Source organism: Aquila chrysaetos, chromosome 19, assembly GCF_900496995.4.
Source record: "Aquila chrysaetos chrysaetos chromosome 19, bAquChr1.4, whole genome shotgun sequence".
Classification (NCBI taxonomy): Eukaryota; Metazoa; Chordata; class Aves; order Accipitriformes; family Accipitridae; genus Aquila; species Aquila chrysaetos.
In genome coordinates this window covers 12,956,540-12,975,499 of record NC_044022.1, presented here as the reverse complement: position 1 = coordinate 12,975,499, position 18,960 = coordinate 12,956,540, and the positions used below count along the sequence as shown (strand labels likewise).

Here is an 18,960-nt window from a genome sequence, read left to right as displayed (position 1 = left end):
TTGGCATGAGAAGGAAATTATTTCCAAAGCTGCATATTAGTGTAAAAGAGACCTAGGGAAGTAATACTTGTATGGTACATGCAGGAAAACCAAATTCTTAACATGTTGAAGGGATGTTAGTGATATTGCACTTAAGTGCTTAACTAAGGTTAGAAACTGTTAAACTTTTATGAGGTTACCTGTAACATGACTTGGCTGTGAACTGCATGAGGCACGGACTCCGAAACCATGATTATATAATTGGAGACTAGACCATAAAGGCAGCCTTTTTAACCAAGAGAAAATTGACATTCTTCAGCTTTGGGTACTTAATTTTTACAAGCTAGGTAGCTTGCTTTTAACTCAGATGTGCTTCTTTCAGGTAGGTGATTGTAATTTTCTAACCTTTGTCCCTCTTTACTTTCCACTGTAATCGACCTTCCATTTTGTTTAATAACAGGGTTTGAATCCTGGAATTTCTGAAGGGTAGCACAGACTTCTGCTTGAGTTGCAGAATTAGCTAACAGCAAGAAAAGGCTGTTGTTTTCTGTTGTCCCCTAATAACCCCTTCATTGTCTGCTTTTAAGGTGAAGAGGGTAAGATATAAAAAGCAAAAGGCATGGTCCTGGTTCCGGACTTGATAGGATTATGGGTAAAAAGAGACAAAGGAGGAGGTATATTCCCCACTTCAGCAGTGCCATGTCTAGCTTGTCTAGAGCTGCTAGGTGGGCTGCCTTTCTTTTTGCATTGCTCTCTCTAGCTTCAACTTTGCCCTAATTTGGTAACTGTAGTTAGTCTAATTGTTGTCAGTCTTCAGCAGAGATTGCCCAGTGGAGGTCCTGGAGCTTGTAATTACAGTTCACTGCTCACATCCTTGCAGGACATCTGTTGGTGCTGTTGAAACTTTTGCTTAACGGTTTCTGGTGTCTTGGGGCATATGAACCTTCTGTGTCTGTTCAGCAGAGGAACAAGCTGTTCTGTCTCTTCCTCTTGGTGGCCTAGGGACCACAGCTCATGTCGCAAAGCTGGTTGATTGGCTCCTCCTGGTCACCTTCTTCCTGAAGTTTAGTTTTGATGGTGAAGTGGTGCTGGATGCCTTGTAAGATCAACTGCTTGATTTTAAGCTTTAATCCACAGCAATGTCATCTTCCCACTATTTTTTTTTCCTGCTGCGTCAGGATGGGACTTGGAGTTTGGAGTTGAACCTCTAGCCCTTTGTATTCACTCTGTTGTTTCTACTTGGTACTGGGATTCAGTTTCTATTCCTACTTCACCTGTTCACTTACCTTTACAGGAAGTTTCGCTTTATTTGTGATCACATGTATGAAGCGCTCTCACAAGTAACTGCATAAAAGATTATTTCAAATTACTTCAAGGTATTCGACACTTCATTTTATTTTGACTTGTCTCATGAAAATGTGACCCACCTGTCCATTAGACTATTGACTCTGTGCTGGACCTATGGAATAGTTGAAAGGGTAGACTAGAGAGTTGAGTCTGTAACTGTTTTTTACTTTTTTTTTCTTTTCTGTTCTCATTCCGGTGAGCATATGGCATTTCTTCTTCATATGTTACCTCTCAATGGAAAGATGAGCTGTGGCAAGGGGAAAAGGGAGGAAGGCTGTGAAGCAACAGCCATTTTTACTGCTATTGTGAGATAAATAAATTTAGGCTTTCTTGGAACAGAAGAAAAGCACTACTGTACCTTAAGTTGAACACTGAAAAGACAGTGGAGACTGAAGGGCTTTTCAGAGAAAAGAGAATACAGATTCTTTATGAGATAATTCTCCTTTCTTATGATAGTTAGAAGTGTTAGTGTTCCAGGAATCCTCTATATATGATGAAAACATTAATTCAGATTAATACAACAGATGGTTTTCTTTGCACCAAATCAGCCTGTCATCCTAAAAGAAGCTCACTCCCTTTTTTTTCTTAGTTCCCATAAGCCATAATCCTCATTCCCAGAAAAAAAAAAAAAATCCCTACCACTCTCCTGTCACTGCTTCAGCAAATGCATTCTGCAGCGTATTGTGAATATTAACAGACTCGAGCTGTTCCAGACAACAAGATGGAGAACTAATTCCGAAACTGAAAGCCCCTGAAAATAGTGTCCTTGTAATACATTCAGCCTTTCCCAGCCCTCTGTTTCACTATGGGAACTCCAGTGCCTCTGTTGACTAACCATATTGGCCTTGTGTGGGGAAAAAATCAGGCTTGTCAAGTAGATGCATCCCAGTCATGCATTATTTTATAAAATAAAATTGTCTTAGGTCTTTCTTTTATGGGGAAGGGCAGATGGGTTCTCATTGTGCATTAGGCATACAAAACAACGCTTTTTCTTCTCCACACCCCAGAAAAGATAAATCACATACTTCCGTGGGGTAAAAGAAAATGAAGCACTAGCAAAATGTTTCCTATGTTGATCGCGGTATTTTTGGCTGTGTAATTCATCTGCCATTTCTGTACCAGCTCTAATTTTGCATGTCAAGACGCCCTAAATGGAGTCTGTAACACTCAAAACTTGATGTGACAAGGGTGTGAATGATAGTAGCATGACCTTTACCACATTGGGAAGAATGGTAACCTTTAACCAAATGTAGTTTGATGTGAGATGATCTGTTTTGTCATTCTATGTGTTCTCAAGTTTAATGACTCTGAGATTTCACATGAATAAGAAAAGTGATTTTGTGTTATCTGTGTCTAAATTGAGAATAGTTTATTAGGAAGAAGAGAGATCCTTCTAATTAAACTTGAAATATTTTACTACCGCTTTTGAATTTTTCACCAACTTACACATTTAACTGTTTTCAGAAGCTTTTAGAACAAGTATGCACTCTTAAACATGAGACCGTTGCATTGATTTCACAGGGATAACGTGCGCATACATTTCACAGCCTGAACATCAGTGTAGCTGCATGTTTTGTGCTGTCATGGCTTGTAATTTTACAAAGTTTTTAATATATGCCTTCTAAGGATAATACTTGCCTTGCATGTATTTGTTTGAATTTCATTTTTCAATGTTTATTGTTTTGGTTCCTTAGCCATGAATCAGCGAATCAGCCAAAGTGCTCCAGTGAAGCAGCCACCCCCTCTGGCTCCTCAGAGTCCCCAAGGCAGTGTGATGGGTGGAAGTAGCTCCAATCAGCAACAACAGATGAGACTTCAGCAGCTACAGATGGAGAAGGAAAGGCTGAGACTGAAGCATCAAGAACTGCTTCGGCAGGTGAGGCCACAGGTTAGACACCTACTTCCACTATTTCTTTTGTATGTTATGTTTTGTTTTGGGTAAGTTGTTGTTTCAGTGAGTCTTAAAGACCAGTGACTGTACAAAAATCTTTGAGATCTAAAAAGGTCTGCATTCATTCTGCTACTGATAGCAGCTTAGTAGTGAAAGCATCTGACTTACCAGACTGAAGGATTTTGCTTTCCTCCCTCATTCTTCTCTCTAACAAAACTCTCTGAGAACAGGCTTCTTCACTATTAGGATGACATCATGGACTGTTGATCTGATTGGATATTTCTCTTGAGAATGTATTTCATAGTCGTTGAGTTCTGAGTCATGCAAAAAGGCAAGAAGTTGGTTCCCACAGCTGCTTTAGTTCTCACTTTTAAGTGGAGGAAGGTCTTTCACTTATAGAACCTGTTACAGTCTGTACGATTTCAAAGTACTTTTAAAGTTTATAGAAGATATATTGAGGAGACACCTTGTTGCTAAAATCTTATCTGTTAAACGGTGGAGTGGAGCATGGAACAACTGAATCACTCGTGCTGCATTTTGAAGCTGTGGTTTTCGTATGCTGAAGAATTTCAAACTTCATAACTAGGCTGCAAACTATTCCTTTCAGTATTTTTCTACTGTATGAATATAGCTGTAGCAAATGTTAAAGTGTAGGACTGGACATTGGAATCTCTGGATTTTGAATTTGGGCTTGATTTCCTTTTGACTCTAAGCCTTCTGCTTCGATTTTTCCATCTGAATGTTTTAAGCGTTACTACCATCTGTGCTACGTACTTAGGATATTCTTGGGTTTTTGACACTGCCAGAGAAAGCACTAATCTTTTCTTTGAGGAAAACCTTCTAAAATCTTACCCTGTTACCTTTTCACTTTGGGTGATGGGCCTTGTATGAGGAGAGGATAATATCTTAATGTCCTCAAAGACAGCTTTTCTCTTTCTTCATCACCTGCAGTATTCTGTCCTGGAATCTGACTCCCATTATCCCCTTTGTAGTCAAGGCCTGTTTTGTAGGAATCTTCAGCATCTCTTGGTGTAAGATGGGTCATCTTTACAGCCGTTACTTTTTATAGCACTCTGGGTAAGAATACATTGCAAAGCTGACATCAGGACTTTCTCTCTGCTTAAGCACCTGGGCTTCTGCTGTTCCTACTTTGCAATTAATCCACCAACAAACATTTTACCCTGTGCTACCATGCTTGTAGGTAGGGCTTCTAATTGTCTTCTTGCCTCAGTTGTCATTAAGAACCTGACTAACTTTGGACCAGGTGACAGCCAGTTCCCTTCACGTTGTTCTCCCTGGTTGTTAAGCTTACCTGTCAAATACGGATCCTTGGTAAATCTGTCAGTTTTGTTTCACTGTGTCATGATTTTCATAGTTTCTTAACTCCCTTATCCTGTCTCATCTGGCCTGTCTTGGGGGCTTGATACTACAAGATGGTGTTTATAAGACAGCCTGCATAGGCAAACCATGCAGCTAAAGTAATTTTTATCCATCTTATTTTTACTCTTAGGCATTGCGGAATATCAATCCCAGCACAGCAAATTCTCCAAAACATCAGGTAGGCTCTTAACTGATGTTTCAGCATAATTAGAAAAATGAAAGCATTAAATTAGGCTAGCAGGGGAACTTTTTGCTACATGAAGGCATTCTAAAAAAGAAAAACAAACAAAACAAGCTCTGCCATACACATTTTTGAACCACTTCTCTGGTCACGACCCTAACATTGTTTTTAAGAGTGCTGCATTACCACAACTTTATATCAATATTTAAAAGCAAATGAGGAATTCATTGCACATTTTTCTGCATTGAAAACAACCTTCTTGTTTAGCATTCTTGAGGATACTGCTGTTCCAGTCCTGATGTCATCAAGATGTGTATTTAGAGCAAAGCTCCTATTATATCTAAGGTAGTAGTTTGTGACTTTTAAGTACTGTTCATATGAATGTTCTTATCAGTTTGTTTAAACAGGTATGATCTTAAAGAAGGATATCTGTAATCACTTAATAAAAAGTCACTTGAAATATTTATGATTTTTAAGCATGTACAGTGTAACAGAATTATTTAATAGACTAGACTAACAAAATAATTGCTATGGGGGAATAATATGTAATTATTCCATTTTGACATTTAACAGGCTCCTGCACAGATACATTTTCTGTATAGGAAAAAACAATTCTGAAAAGCCTCCCAAGCTCATACTAAAAGAAAATTGGTCAAAATGTGAAGCATAATAAACAGTTTAATGCAGACTTCTTTTAGGCTCTTAAGAAGTTGAATATAGAATGAATATCTGAAAGGGTGGATTTATGGATATATTCAGAGAGCTTCTTGCTTGCTATTGCTAACAGTATTCTTAATCTACCGGTTCTTAGGACAATGTTTATATTGGCTTGTATTGTACTTTGTTTTTCTAAGAAAAAACACTCTACACACTAGGCAAGAAAAACAGAATAAAAGAAAGCATCCTGTGTTTGGAAGCCATGAGTACTGGTGTGCTATTGCATTCTGAAGAGTACCACAAAATTTGTACGTTACTAGTTCTCCTGAGAAGATAATCTTCAAAATAAGGACCTTAGACCTTAGAAATAATACTGACACCCTGTAAAAATTATTTTTTTGTTTGGCAGTATCAGTGCAGCTCTAGAACTGAAGCATTCTAATTGAGATGTAACCATCTTGATTCATTTACAGAGCATTAACCACGTAATGATCTCGTCGATCAATATTAGATCCTATTATGGAGGAGAATAAAACTCCTTAAAAATTGCTGTTATACAAGGGAATGAACAGAGAAGCACATTCCTCCACACCGGTTGGAAACACCTTATCTTCTGCCACAATTAGGTCATTCAGAAGGCGTGTTTTTCTTACTGAATGCCAAAAGTGTATTCTATGTTTTCTTGTATGGCTGAAGCCCTGTCATACAATTGTTCACTCTTCCACAGTAACTTCTTCCTGTTGGCAACTCAGAAGTATGCAGCATGTGGAGAACTTGGGGATCAGTTTCATACTTAATGAGATCAGATTTTTGGAACCTCTTGAAATTGTGGCTTAAAACACTAAAAAGCTGCAAAAACTCAAAGGGACCTCATTGATAATTAATTAAATGTATATGTAGTGGTCACTCTGCTTTGTTTGGGATGGGAACTGATGAAAGGTTTTATGCAAAAATCAGGATTCCAGTTACATGTAAAGTGGCTTCATACCAGGCTCACTTGTATACTCACCTGCCTGGGATCAGTTTTATTAGTCTGCATTTGCTAATGACTCAAGCTGCGTTTGAGTGATCTGGTGGATAGAAAAGTACGCAATCGTGTAAACTTAAAAGTTCTATAATACTAGATTATTCATGTTGTATGATCTAAATGTATTTTTTGTGTTTTCATGTGTCACTTCAATAATGTAGTGAGCAGCCACATATGGAAGAAGGTGCTTAGAGAACTGCTTATGGAAATTGTTCTCTAAGTGCTTCTTGAGGCCTTGTACTGTAGAGGCAAATGTTGTCTGCCTTCTCCAATGATGCTATTATTGAAGTCCCAATCTGTACATCCTGTCAGGTCATAGCCAAGCTTGTGAATCTGTGAAAAATCTATAGAAAGAATGAACATTTCTTCGGTCAACTTTTTCTTTTTGACAGATCCTTTCTTTCCTTTGTGAATAAAATTAATGAAATTTAGAGGGATTACCTGCTTTCATGATGATAAAGCTGTGCTTGGGGGAAGAATAATAGCTTCTCTTGCTAAATTTGAGATGTTCTTTTAAGGAATACTGAAAATAAAATCTTGATATGTTCAGTGCTCTTAATTCTGGGAAGACTAAGTCTATTTTAGAGAGGGATTGCCAAGGTCTTCCATTTGTAAAGAAATTATATGACACCAGCATTCTTGAAGCTTGCCTCTAACGAAGTATCTCTTTTTTATGGATTAAAAAAACTGAGAAATATTCCTTAACTTTTAACTGGATTTCTGAGCTTTTCTTAATCACAGAATCAAATAGGTTGGAAGGGATTGGTGGAGGTCATCTAGTCCAACATCCTGCATCCAGCCCAACCTCCTCTTCCTTCTTGACATTTTTGTCCATGTAACCTGGATACAGTGCCAATGTTGTATGGATATCTTTGTTCAGGATTTTTGGTACTGAGTGAACATTGTATCCTTGCCAGTTTTTATCTCTCTGCCATGATACTGTAGTATGCTGTGGTGACACTAACACTCAAAGTGTTATGTATGGAAGCATTAGCACTGAAATACCTCCTGGAAAGATTAAACAATTGCTCAGCTCCATCTTTTGTGGCAAGTACTGTAAAAGACTCTTCTTGTTTGAATGAGGGTGTGTTTTATTATAATTCTAAAAATGTCCAAGTTGAAGGTATTTGAAACAAAAATTACAACTTCCATGTTTACTGTGTATAAACAAGAGCTATTGATACATCCTAGGAATTTGAAAACACCAACCATCTGTCCAGTTACTTAGGCTCATCATCATTTATGTGTGAACACCTTAAAGATGCCTACCTGTCTTAGTTAAGAGATTGAGTAACTTGACTTTCTCTCCATCCCCAGTAGCTCTCCCTCCATTTTTCTGCATCCGGTTGTGAACAGTGTCTCACCTAAAGTAGATGACAAGTCAACTTTTGTATAAACCATAAAATTCGCTAGATGTTAGGTAACAGATTTCTTGCCTTCTGGTATATGATGGAAAGAAATAGAGGCAAATAATGTTGAGGTACTGATGGTGTTATTCTTGGATGTTGTACAGACTACTTTCTTGTGCTAAGACTTGGAAGATTTCTTATTTGTCTGCCGCTAATACTAGGGTATTTGCTAGTAAGATCAGCATACTACACAGCTGTTTATGTGATAGGTTCCTCTCTATATGCTCACTCATTCTGTATCTGCTGCTTGTTTCTAGCACTGCATGGAGATCCCTGTCTGAGAACCAGATACAGCCCTGCTTCCTTGCTACTTTGCTCAGTTGTGCTTTCCAACTTACCTTTCTGTTATCTCTGTGCTGCTTTCTTGGTAGTCCTGCATACCTGGAATGTGCTTTCTGTTAATTGTCTCCATTCTTTTGTCCGTTATATTGTATGAAGTACCTCTCATACTCTCTGTCCTGTTGCCCCGGACTTACTTCTTATCAAGTTTTGAGTGACATTCTGGAAATTCCCCTACTCAGTGAAGAATCTGCAAAGACATATGGCCAGTCTGTCACTGTTTGCTGAATCATTTGGGTTTGTGTCTGGGTTTTTTGGTTTTTTTTTTCTTTCATCTTTGTTCTTACTGCATAAAATATAAGCACTTACAGTATTGAATAGTTACTAGGTTTGAAATATTATTTTAGTTTCCTATGATTCTGTTTTTTTAAAAGTTCATCTTAATTGGTGTTTGACACCTTTCATCACCTTAGTTGGGAAGATTTCCAGTGTTCCAGGACAGTAGTAATTTCTTAGGACACTATTACTATTTTTCAGTAAAAGATTTTTTTCAGTCACTTTGCATGTACACTGATACAAAGCTGTGTTACTGTCAGATTTGTGATATTTTCTAGAAAGTAAGGAAAGAAGACATCATTAAAAACAAGTACAGTCTTGAATTCTGTACTCTTGAACTTCCATGATGTTAGTGAAGCTGGAAATTTTACTGAGGACTTACATTTTGGTTTGTTTTTCTCTTCCCTGTGATATGTCTTTAAATAACAAGATGTACTTGTGTTCAAGTCTTGGTAGAAATCATGGGCAATAGTTATTTTAGTTTCTTAGTGAATCCCAAACACTGCTGTCCCTTGAATTTCTCGTTTCCCATCCCTCTCTGTTATCTAAAGCCCACCTAGATTAACAAGATAAACGACTTGTCCTGGTTTTGTCAAGGGTATTCGTGTTGGAGGGGAGGGGTTGATGTTGGGTTTTAGTTGGGTTTTTGTTGGTTGTTTGTTTGGGGGAGGTTTGGTTTTTTTAAACAGAGATAAGATACTGAAGCCAGCCATTTAGTCTTTGAACATGGCTTTTTTGACCAGTGAAGATATGATCACTGGTATATGGAGACATTTTTGAAAAGTACGTTTACAAGATACAGGAAGAAAATAAAAAGTTTACTTGCAGCAAATTCATAGCTGTATTGTGTCCCTTGATTTTAATTTGCCTTATTGCTTGGTATGTGGTAGAGAAAATTGTCTGTGATATGTCTTATTCTGAAGAGATCCATTATATGAAAAGTTTTGAGGAGGGCTAGCTAAGATACAGTGAAGAGTCTTCGAACAAAGTTTTTTTCCCATTTAAAATTTTTGCTTCTGATTGAACTTTTTTTAATCAGTAGTCACAAACAATATTTACTTCCACTAAAATGAGAAGTTTCAGGTATTATATCTGTCCTTTTGTTGTGTTTTACTCACTTGATAGCTCTTTTTACTAGTACTAAGTTTTGCTTTGTTCCTTGTGGTTTAAGTTTTCTGTTAGATTCTTCTTTTACACAATGAACAGAAATTGCTACTGATTTCTTACTCTTCAAAACCAATAACAAATATTACTGAAGAACTGTCACGCAGATAAGGGAGCTAAGCAGCATGTACAATATTGTAACTTGAAGATTCCAAGTGACAGAAATCAATTTTGTATGCATTTATCTCAGTTTTCTTTGAACTGTTGTTACGTTATTGTTAGCAGGAATATTTTACTTCATTAGGTAACAAACCATTGTTATTCACTGGACTACCTTCCAAAAATCTTTGTAATTAATGAACTGACTTCTTTAGTTTATGGCAGTAAATTCAGCATGTAATAACAAATCTTAGCATATTGCCTCTATTTAAATAGGCATCTGTTTCTAGGAAGGCGCTTGTATTTTAAGTAGCTAAAGGTTAGTTCAGATAATCTGTCACGTACCTGTCATTTACTCTGCATCAGTTGCACAGAGCTTTGTTATGGAGTACCATGAGGCTTACAGGTAAGGCAGCACACCTATGCAGTGCCATGACTTTAGAAATTAATTCAGGAGAAGGCTTAACCGGCTGTCTAGAGCCATCCTAAACTGGGGCTGAAGACTCCAGCTGAGGAGTTATGTGGTATTTTTTAAGCAAAATACTTTCTTCTTAATAAAATGACTTCTAACTGAGAGGTCTGGTAGACGTGCTCTGGCAAACTGAACTGCAGCAGTTTTAAGACATTAAACTCAGCTGTCTGCCAGAGATTGCCTTAATAATAAGGCAGCAGAACAGGATATGTCTAACATTGGTTTTTCATAATCTAGTAGCTGAAGCACTGGTGTGGCTACACTGCAAGACGGATCAGACACCTGATCTATCAGAAAAATTATTTTTCAGCTACGTTGGTTTTTTTTGACTTGTCTTGGTGTATGGCTGTGCAAATGCTAGTTCCAGCTGAAGGGAGCGGTAAGAATATGCCACCTGTAATGATAAGTAAAAAGTCACTTTGGAATTGCCCCTGGATTGTGACCCACAGTGATTTAAGAGATCAAAGCACACATCTTCCTTGGTCCTGACTAACAAACTCTGCTTCTTCTAAACGTGATTAAATAAAACAGAAAGTTTTGTAAAGCATTGGCAATTTCAGCTTGGAGTTGGATGTCTTCTAGAAATTATGGAGATGTTCCTTGACATAATTATTATTTAAGCCTTTGGTATTTCTGATGAGCAGTACACTAAGGTACTACTTTAAAGACTGTCTAGAAAATGCAAGCATGATTGGACATAAATAGGCAAGCATTATTGAAAGGGAGTCCTGTGTGGCTGGATTTGGGGGGTAAGGGTATGTTGGCTGCCATCAAAATGTACAAAAAGTGGAATTCGGCTAGTTTTACTGCAACAGCAACATTGCTGTTGTTCAGCCATCTTGGGAACTAAGTGCTTTAAATGTTCTTCAGCTTCTGAAATACTATAGCTTCATTCCTTATTGAAAACCATAGATGTAAGTGAAACGTGTTTGTGTGGCAAGAGCTGTAGAATTTGTGTTTCACACTCTCTGTTGGTTTAAGTGGGAAATGCTGAGCATTGGTAGCTAGAAGTTACACAGTAGGAAAGATACTTATATGAGTAACTTGAAAATTCAGAAGCTCTGATTCCACTTGCAGCATGTAACAAAATAATTTTGTTGCTTGCTTGTGAATTTAGATCTTTATGGAAAAATACCCATCTAAAAGTCTATAGAGTAAATCAAATCTGCATTCATTGCCTTTGTTTTTTATGCCCCTGATTGCTTCAGGACACATTTTGTGTCTGTACAGGAGTTGTAGCTCACTGCAATGGATTTCCTGGAGTCACTGGTGCTGTTTGCAGTTGCAAAACCTAATCACAGAAGTACCAATTGCTAAAGCAATTGCTAAAGCAATTGGTCAGCAGAAGATATGAGTCATGTTGACCTGAGTACGAGATGGCCGTGAATAACAGCTTTTGCTAGAGCAAACAAAAATTGGTAGAGGGAGGCCATCCAGCTCTGCATGGCCTTCACGATTGCTGACTCCTGCTGACACGTACCTGCCTTACTGGTGCTCTGAGACACCTCGGCTGGGCAGTTGCAGCACTGGAGCCATGGGCAGAGAGATAGCAAGAGGAGTATGAAGCAGTGGCACAGCAAAGGACTGCAACACCAGATAAGAAGCCAGACTTTATTTACAAATGTCTACTCCAATTTATGCTGCCTTATCTGCGCTTGCAATGCTCTGCGTAGCATCGAGTTCTTTGGCAAGTGTATACAATACAATTAATTATCACTCTATCAGTATCACTTCTTAAATTAATTTTGTTGGTTTTCATGATTGCAACACTGAATGATTTATTCTTCCCCTTTACTCTTCACTAATTGCATAATTCCTCATTGCTGAACTCGTCTTCATCTGTCCATGTGTTTTCCCTGTTTCTTTTGTACATATACTGTAACTTTGTGGCCCTCGAACAAGAATGTAAATACTTGGTCTGAAGAAATAGCTGGTGCTGTAAGTCTGCCCATAAGTGTTGTGGTCTTCTCTTTCCCCTAACACTTCTCTCCCATCCCAGCTGAATGAAGCCTATGGATCATTTGATAGTTGAGCAGTGTTTGGGGGCAGAAATGTTACAATTGGACCTTTTAAAGTAAATTTACCAAAAACCCCCAATTATAAGGATATATCAATTCAAGTTGACTAGCATATCATATGTTTAATACAGTAAGCGTATGATACGTGAGTTGCACAAGGGAGTCTATTACCTTTCCTCAAAAGTGCGATGAAGATCAAAATGCGCTGAAAAGAGTAATTTTATAAAGTTAATTTGGACATGGTGTGAATGACCTGGAACTTCATGTAAAACTTAATCTGTATGCAATTATTTAAAAAAAATTGATAAGGTCAGCCAGATAAATTACACAATGCTGACCTTATTTTTAAAATTACTTTGCTTAAGGAGATGAGAGATCATTTTGGTCTTTATGTAATAACCAAAATTCAGCTTTTGTGTTAACAATAGGAATGCTAAGCTTTTATTTTCCCAGAGGTACTTAAAAAAAGTTTGACATACTTACAAAAAGAGGATGAGATCAAGTTATAGAAATCTAAGCCAGGATTTTGTCATGGTTTTATTTTTGCCTCCAGACTTTAAGTACTTCTAATAAAGGATATATTTTAAAGCATGAACTAAAAGCCTAGAGTTCACATTGCTCTGTTTGGAGCTGGGAGAGGCTTGTACACTCCCATAGGTTTTTTTTAAAGTATAGGAAAGGCATAACTTTTTTTATTGAAAATCAGTTTTATAAGGAAGAAGAAATGGAAAGACCATTCTCCAAGCAACACAACTTTAGCTTCCATTACATGCACCTTTTAGGAAAAATAGTCTTAATACACTCTTCAGGGCTTGTAGAAAACTTTGCTTATCTTATGGAATGATTAAAAATTGCTCTGTATTTGTTTCTGAAGAGCTCGTCTTTTATGGTAATTCCTTTCTCTTTCAGACTCCCCAGATAGAAATTTATTACTGAATGAGTAATGGAATAACATTCATTCTAGGCGGAAGTGCTGTAGTTCTGCCTCCTGAAAAAGTAGCAGTAATGCTACTTACAAATGGTTAAAAATAGTTGTAGTTTTGCACTTTTAGCAATGTTGTTGAAACAAGGATAAAAGTAGTACTAATATTAAAAAGCCTTATTTTACTATGTTGTATGTGCCAAAGAATAAGCAAAATACAGTTCTCTCTCCTGGTTTAATACATCTCTTTTTAGTGGGCCTTCAGTGAAATGTGATTTTTCTTTTTTAGCTGGCTAGTATCTGAGCTACATTTGTTTTTACTGTACTATTTAAGTTCATATATTGACAAAACTTCAATCTCTCCTACCCTTTAAGGATTTAGAAAATGCAAAGGTAACTTTCCAATTTTTCCAAATTGCTTATTCCTTTGTAATGACTTTTTTTCTTAAGGTACAGAAGAGAAATTTGTGTGTGTTTTCTTTCCTGGTGTCAGTAACTCTTGAAAACGGGATCTGCATGGATTTCTCTTGTCTCTCTTTCCTTGCCCCCTGCCCCTTTTTGTTTTAAAAACTATTGCATCAAGAGGCAGTGCTGATTGGAAAGACCAGGCCTATCACACAATGAGATATTATGTCACTTTAGTGCTTTACATACAGAAATGACTCTGTGTTGATTTTGCTTTGTCATCACTCTTTGGGGCACTGGTGTGTGATTAAGCTCGTTCCGCAGGCTACTGGCACTTTTGGCCCCACTTCTTCATCCTAGTCAGGGACTGCAGCCCAAGGAAATAAAAACACAACGCACAGATCAAAGCAAGAGGGAAGGGGAAAAGGACAGAGCATTCTTGCCACAGCGAGGCAGTTGTAGCTACGTAAGAGCAGAGCACTCACTGATTGACAGCTCTGCTATCAGAGTGGAGAAGAAAGGTGTGCTGTATTCCAGGTATGAACCCAAGGCTGAAAACATTCCAGAAGTAGTGGTGCAAAATCAAGTTGTTTGGGGTTTTTTTTTCCTTCCTTCGTCCTTTTTCATTGGACAACTAGCAAGCTAGAAATATTTAAAAGTAGCTACATCACATGAAGGCAGTTTCTCAGAGATGGGAAGGTTCAGGTGACATTGGGAAGAATACTAGTCTCCAGAGGAATGGCATAAAGATTGTGATGTGATTGAGCAGTTCTTGAACCATCTCTGGGATGGCTGCTCTAAGACCTTCTGCCTTCCTCAGATCACCATTTGGGAAGCATTCCAGGAAAGAAAATATTTTTTTGTTTTTTTCCTAAATGGATTGAGTCCACTTGTATATCAACCTTCTTGTATCAAGGCTGATGTGACTGATAGAATTTTGTAAACTTAGCTGTAAGACCTCATAATATAGTCTTTGCACTTGGTTTTATTACATAAGCAAATGAAAATCATACGGATAAGCCTATAGAAATGATTAAAAGGTGCCTACCATCCTGTGATCTGAAAATGAGGAGGAGTATTATTACTCTTTATTAGAACAGTGGCCAAGTAAGTGATGGTGAGCAGAGGACTGGATTTACTTAGAGTAGGCAATTGGGTGTGATGAACACAAAAACCAGTGGTATGTTTGTACACTTTCTGCAAAGGTGTAATCAACTGGAGTGAGAAAACCTTCTAGTACAACTGGAGTGAGAAAACCTAGTACGAGACATGAAACGTGATATTAAAGGAATATGTAGAAAAATAATCCACAGGAATGGGATTGAAGCATATGCAGATTAGAAAAGGAAAAAAAAACAGGTGGTAGGGAAGCATTCAATATTTGGCACAATCTGCCGGAAAATAAAATAGCCTTAGACTTTTTTTAAAAGAAATCACTTTGAAGAAGAATTGGAGAAAGATTATTTTTATATATTAAAAGTCTACGGTAGTCCTTAGGCTTTTAATTTAGAATGGATGAAGACCTCTTATTTTACAAGTGAGAAATATTGAGTCTTGTCAAGACTGACAGGATTCGTTTTGCCTGAGATTAGCTTCCCAGGCACAGCCTGGAAATCACATACTACTAATTAATAAGGGTAACAAGATAGTCAATAGATTTCTTTACCAGTCTCTACATTAACAAAGCACAGACTTGGTGAGCCATTGATGATATTTTAGGAGAGCTGCTTGAAGAAAGTTATTCTGTTTTTCACATGTGTAACTCATGGATTACCTATTTAAAAAGGGAGAGAGGGGGCACTGGAAATTATGTAAAATGCTGCTTATCTCCACCCACCTTTAATTTTGTGCATATTAAAATTTACTTTCATTAAATAGTAATGACAAGCTTTATGGATGGATTGATTCAAGTTGGTGCATAGTCAGATGTGTAAAAACGTATATGCAGTCTAGGTTCATAACTTCAGAAGTGCAGTGTCTTAGTTTTACTAAGAAATTGCTTTGAAGAGCTTTAAGATTTATGTGTGGGACAAATCACTGATTTGATCAGTTAGAAATTTCAAAATGTATGCCTCAAACAGGAGGAGTGAATGGGAACTTGTAGGGAAAGACTTTAAATTTTGCTGAATGAAACAAGCAAGGTAAGGAAACCAGGGACTAAATCAGAACTTAAAAGAAATGGGAAAAAAGTGCTAGTCAGCAGAGCTAGACAGACATATCTTAGGGGTCATATAGTGTTAACAATTCTTTTTTTGATCTTAAGAATAGACTTAGCAAAAGGATATTGAAGTGAACTTAGAAAAGATTTATGTAAACATACAGATATTTATATCCATAAATATATTTACAGTGAAGTCTCTGTAATACTGGGCTTGACTGGTGGAACTTTCATTGTCATTGAAGCTAGTAAAAATTCTTGTTTTGTCTCCAGAAACTTATTGAAATCTTGTAACTGCAAACAGTAAAAGCATCAATTACCTATAATGTCATGTGTTTATGTATCTGAAAAGTGTATTCAAATGCCTAACATGACCCTTCTTTCTCCCCCTCCTCCTGTTCTAGGAATTGGCTCTCCGTAGCCAGCTTCCAACAATGGAACAAGACGGTGGATCTCAAAATCCTGTGTCATCTCCTGGAATGTCTCAGGAACTGAGAACAATGACTACAAATAGTTCTGATCCCTTTCTTAACAGGTTTGTAGGAGTAGCTGCTAGAGGGAAAAAAATTGATTTAGAATTCTGTTTGGTGCATGTAATAGTTTATTTTGAACATCTGTCTGTGCCAAAAGCCACAGCTGTAAATGAATCTTTCCTTAAATGGCAAGTCTAGTAAAAGTTGAGGATTAAAAGCTGTCTCCTGTGGGAGGAAGTAGTCTGTTCAGACTTGTAGGAAGGTTTTTTATTCAAAGTCATAACATGTTTGCCTCTGCATAATCTGTTGACTAACAGTCACTTCAAATTACTGACTCAGAAGAATTTGTGAATAGCTTGCTATGAGATCAAATGAACTGTTGAGGCACATTTAGGACTACACCTTGAGGTTCATTTTAAGGTTTCTCCATTCACCCTTCCCCTCCACTTCAGGTATTTAATTTAGCAGTATTTTTACTCTGTTAATGTTAGGTCTGCAAACAGTGACATGTTTCATTTTAAATGCTGTATTATTTTGAAGTGGGTCTTCTAATTCAGGATTTAGATTTTTACAGTATAGACTAGTCTTTTTCATATAAATTTTTCCTTAATCCCTCTAAGTTGGAGTGTTTGTTTTGTTGGAAATACTGTTCTAATTACAGCTTGAAAATACTTCATACTAACCATTACAGCTTTGGAGAAACTTCTGCAGCTTGAGATAAATTGTATCTGTATTTTTTGCTTAGCATGCTGGAAAGAAAAGGTGAAAATGGTAGAACAGTCAAATCTCCAAGCCACATAAACTTTAATTAATGGCATAAAAATCTACTGACCTTTCAGCAGTATCAAGTAGTTGATCTTAAGTTGGAGTAGTTAATTTTGTAGTTCTTCATTGGACTGTATTTTGCCAGCATTCTAAACTGATATCAACTCAGTATCACCTACCATAAAAGGGAAAAATTATGTATTCTGTCAGAGTTCATCACTGCTTTTCGGCATTACCTTGAAATGTTAGCCTAACTTTAGGACGCTTATTGTAAGTGCTCATGAAATATAAAAACATACTCGTCCTTCTCTTTAATGGTACATTATTATACTCCTGGAAAACCCCATAAAATTCATCTTGATTCTTCCAATGTAAATCTTGACTTCCATGGGTTTTGCCACCAATACAGTTTCAAACCTGCTTGTAAGGTAGTAAGTCCACGTCATGTTAGAACTGGCATGATTTTGGAGTAGGGCAAGCTTAAATACCTACCGTAATTTTAGATGCTGAAAACAGTTAAAATCCTTGTAAAACTTTGCTGCAATTATAAATCCCTTCCCATGTTCTGTTAAATAACTTAATGTTGCTAATATCACACACGTAGGTTCTTCATCCCTAAAGATGTACTGTCATTCCATGTAACTTTTCCAGTTACTGATATTCCATCAGCTTAGCTTAAGTTTGTTTCATTTTCTGCCTTTTCCAGGAGATGTCTCCGTCATTTCATATACTCTATCCTCACTCTAATTCTCAAAATTAGTAAAGTTCAGTGGAGATGGTGCAAGAACATAGCCTCCATCTTGCCAGTGGAATCTGTTGTCATTCATATAGTTTAGGTTATGTAAATAACATCTGTTGCTCTTAAGCTTTTTCGCCTACTGCATGAAGTATTGTCTGTGCTAGTGTTATGTGTGCTACTGTGAGAGAGAGAAAAAAAGTTTCTGTCTCAAGGTACGCAGTGCTTTGTATATATTGGAGAAAACTAAGTTAAAAAAAAAAAAAAAAAAGCCTTGCACATGGAGAAGAAAGTAATGTTTTGTTATTAAACTCTCCCTAAGGAAGTAAGAGGTATTTCCAAATTTTGGATAAGCCCTTCAGGAAGATTTACCTCCTCCACAGACAAATCTGATTAGAAAACTTCATTTCTTGTTAGAGGGAGGGATTGTCCTCCATGGAATTAACCCTTGGATCTGGTGTGAGCCTTAACTGTGCTGGCCCTATCCCAAGGAATAAAAAGGACAAGAAATCTTAAAACTGACCTGCTGTCCTATGAGAAGCCTCTGTAGATGGATGATGGCCTTGATGTGTTATAGTAACACACTAGCTTGAATTTCTGGAAGGCTGTTGCCATCATACATTGAGCTCAGGTATATTTTGAAATTTGTTCTTAAATGATATAGAATACTCACATCTTCAAAACCTGTTGTCTGACCTGAAAGAAACATCTTCAAGTTTCAAATGGCCATGGCAGTGGACTAACGCAGTTTATCCATTGTGAGTCTACACACATGAAATATAAAATGATGGATCTTTACCATTAATTAGAAACAGGAAAAAAAAAAGCTAGAAAAGGCAAATTCATGTTGCCTGTAATTTTTTGGCAGGTTGATAATTAGCAAGGACTATTTACCGTAAAGTGCAAAAAGATACTACTTGCCTAATTGCAAATATGTTTAACTGGGCTTTTTTTGTAGCCCTTACCCCATGCAAAATACTGAAAACCCGTACCTGACTTGAGTTCACAATATCTTAATTTGCATTTTGGTTTGAGCTTTGTCCCTCCTAGGTAATTTTATGTACATTACCACACTTAATTCTGGCATGTGGATAAAGGAAAGGAATTTTTAAAAAGGAATTTGTGGATATGTGTTGCAATCTCTGAATTGGATGCAGCAGTCCAGTAGTTGTGCCCTAAAGATCTCCTTGATGTCCATTATGTTACAGTTCAGACTTAGAGAAATACTTCTTTCTATGTTTATAGGGTGTATATATAAGTTC

The 18,960-nt window shown here is 37.2% G+C and overlaps 1 protein-coding gene across 8 annotated transcripts in view; it reads left to right on the top strand.

The window, feature by feature from the left end:
- The window catches only part of YAP1 (Yes1 associated transcriptional regulator), a 96,614-nt gene that overhangs the window by 70,435 nt on the left and 7,219 nt on the right, over positions 1-18,960 (top strand). For 2 of the 8 annotated variants that reach the window (XM_041118529.1, XM_030042834.2), the window contains 3 exons: positions 3,021-3,214; positions 4,728-4,775; positions 16,129-16,259. In XM_041118529.1, the coding sequence (XP_040974463.1) occupies positions 3,021-3,214; positions 4,728-4,775; positions 16,129-16,259 (373 nt within the window). The remainder of the gene's footprint in view (positions 1-3,020; positions 3,215-4,727; positions 4,776-16,128; positions 16,260-18,960) is intronic. The other 6 variants (XM_041118530.1, XM_030042835.2, XM_041118531.1 and 3 more) reach the window with 3 other exon arrangements.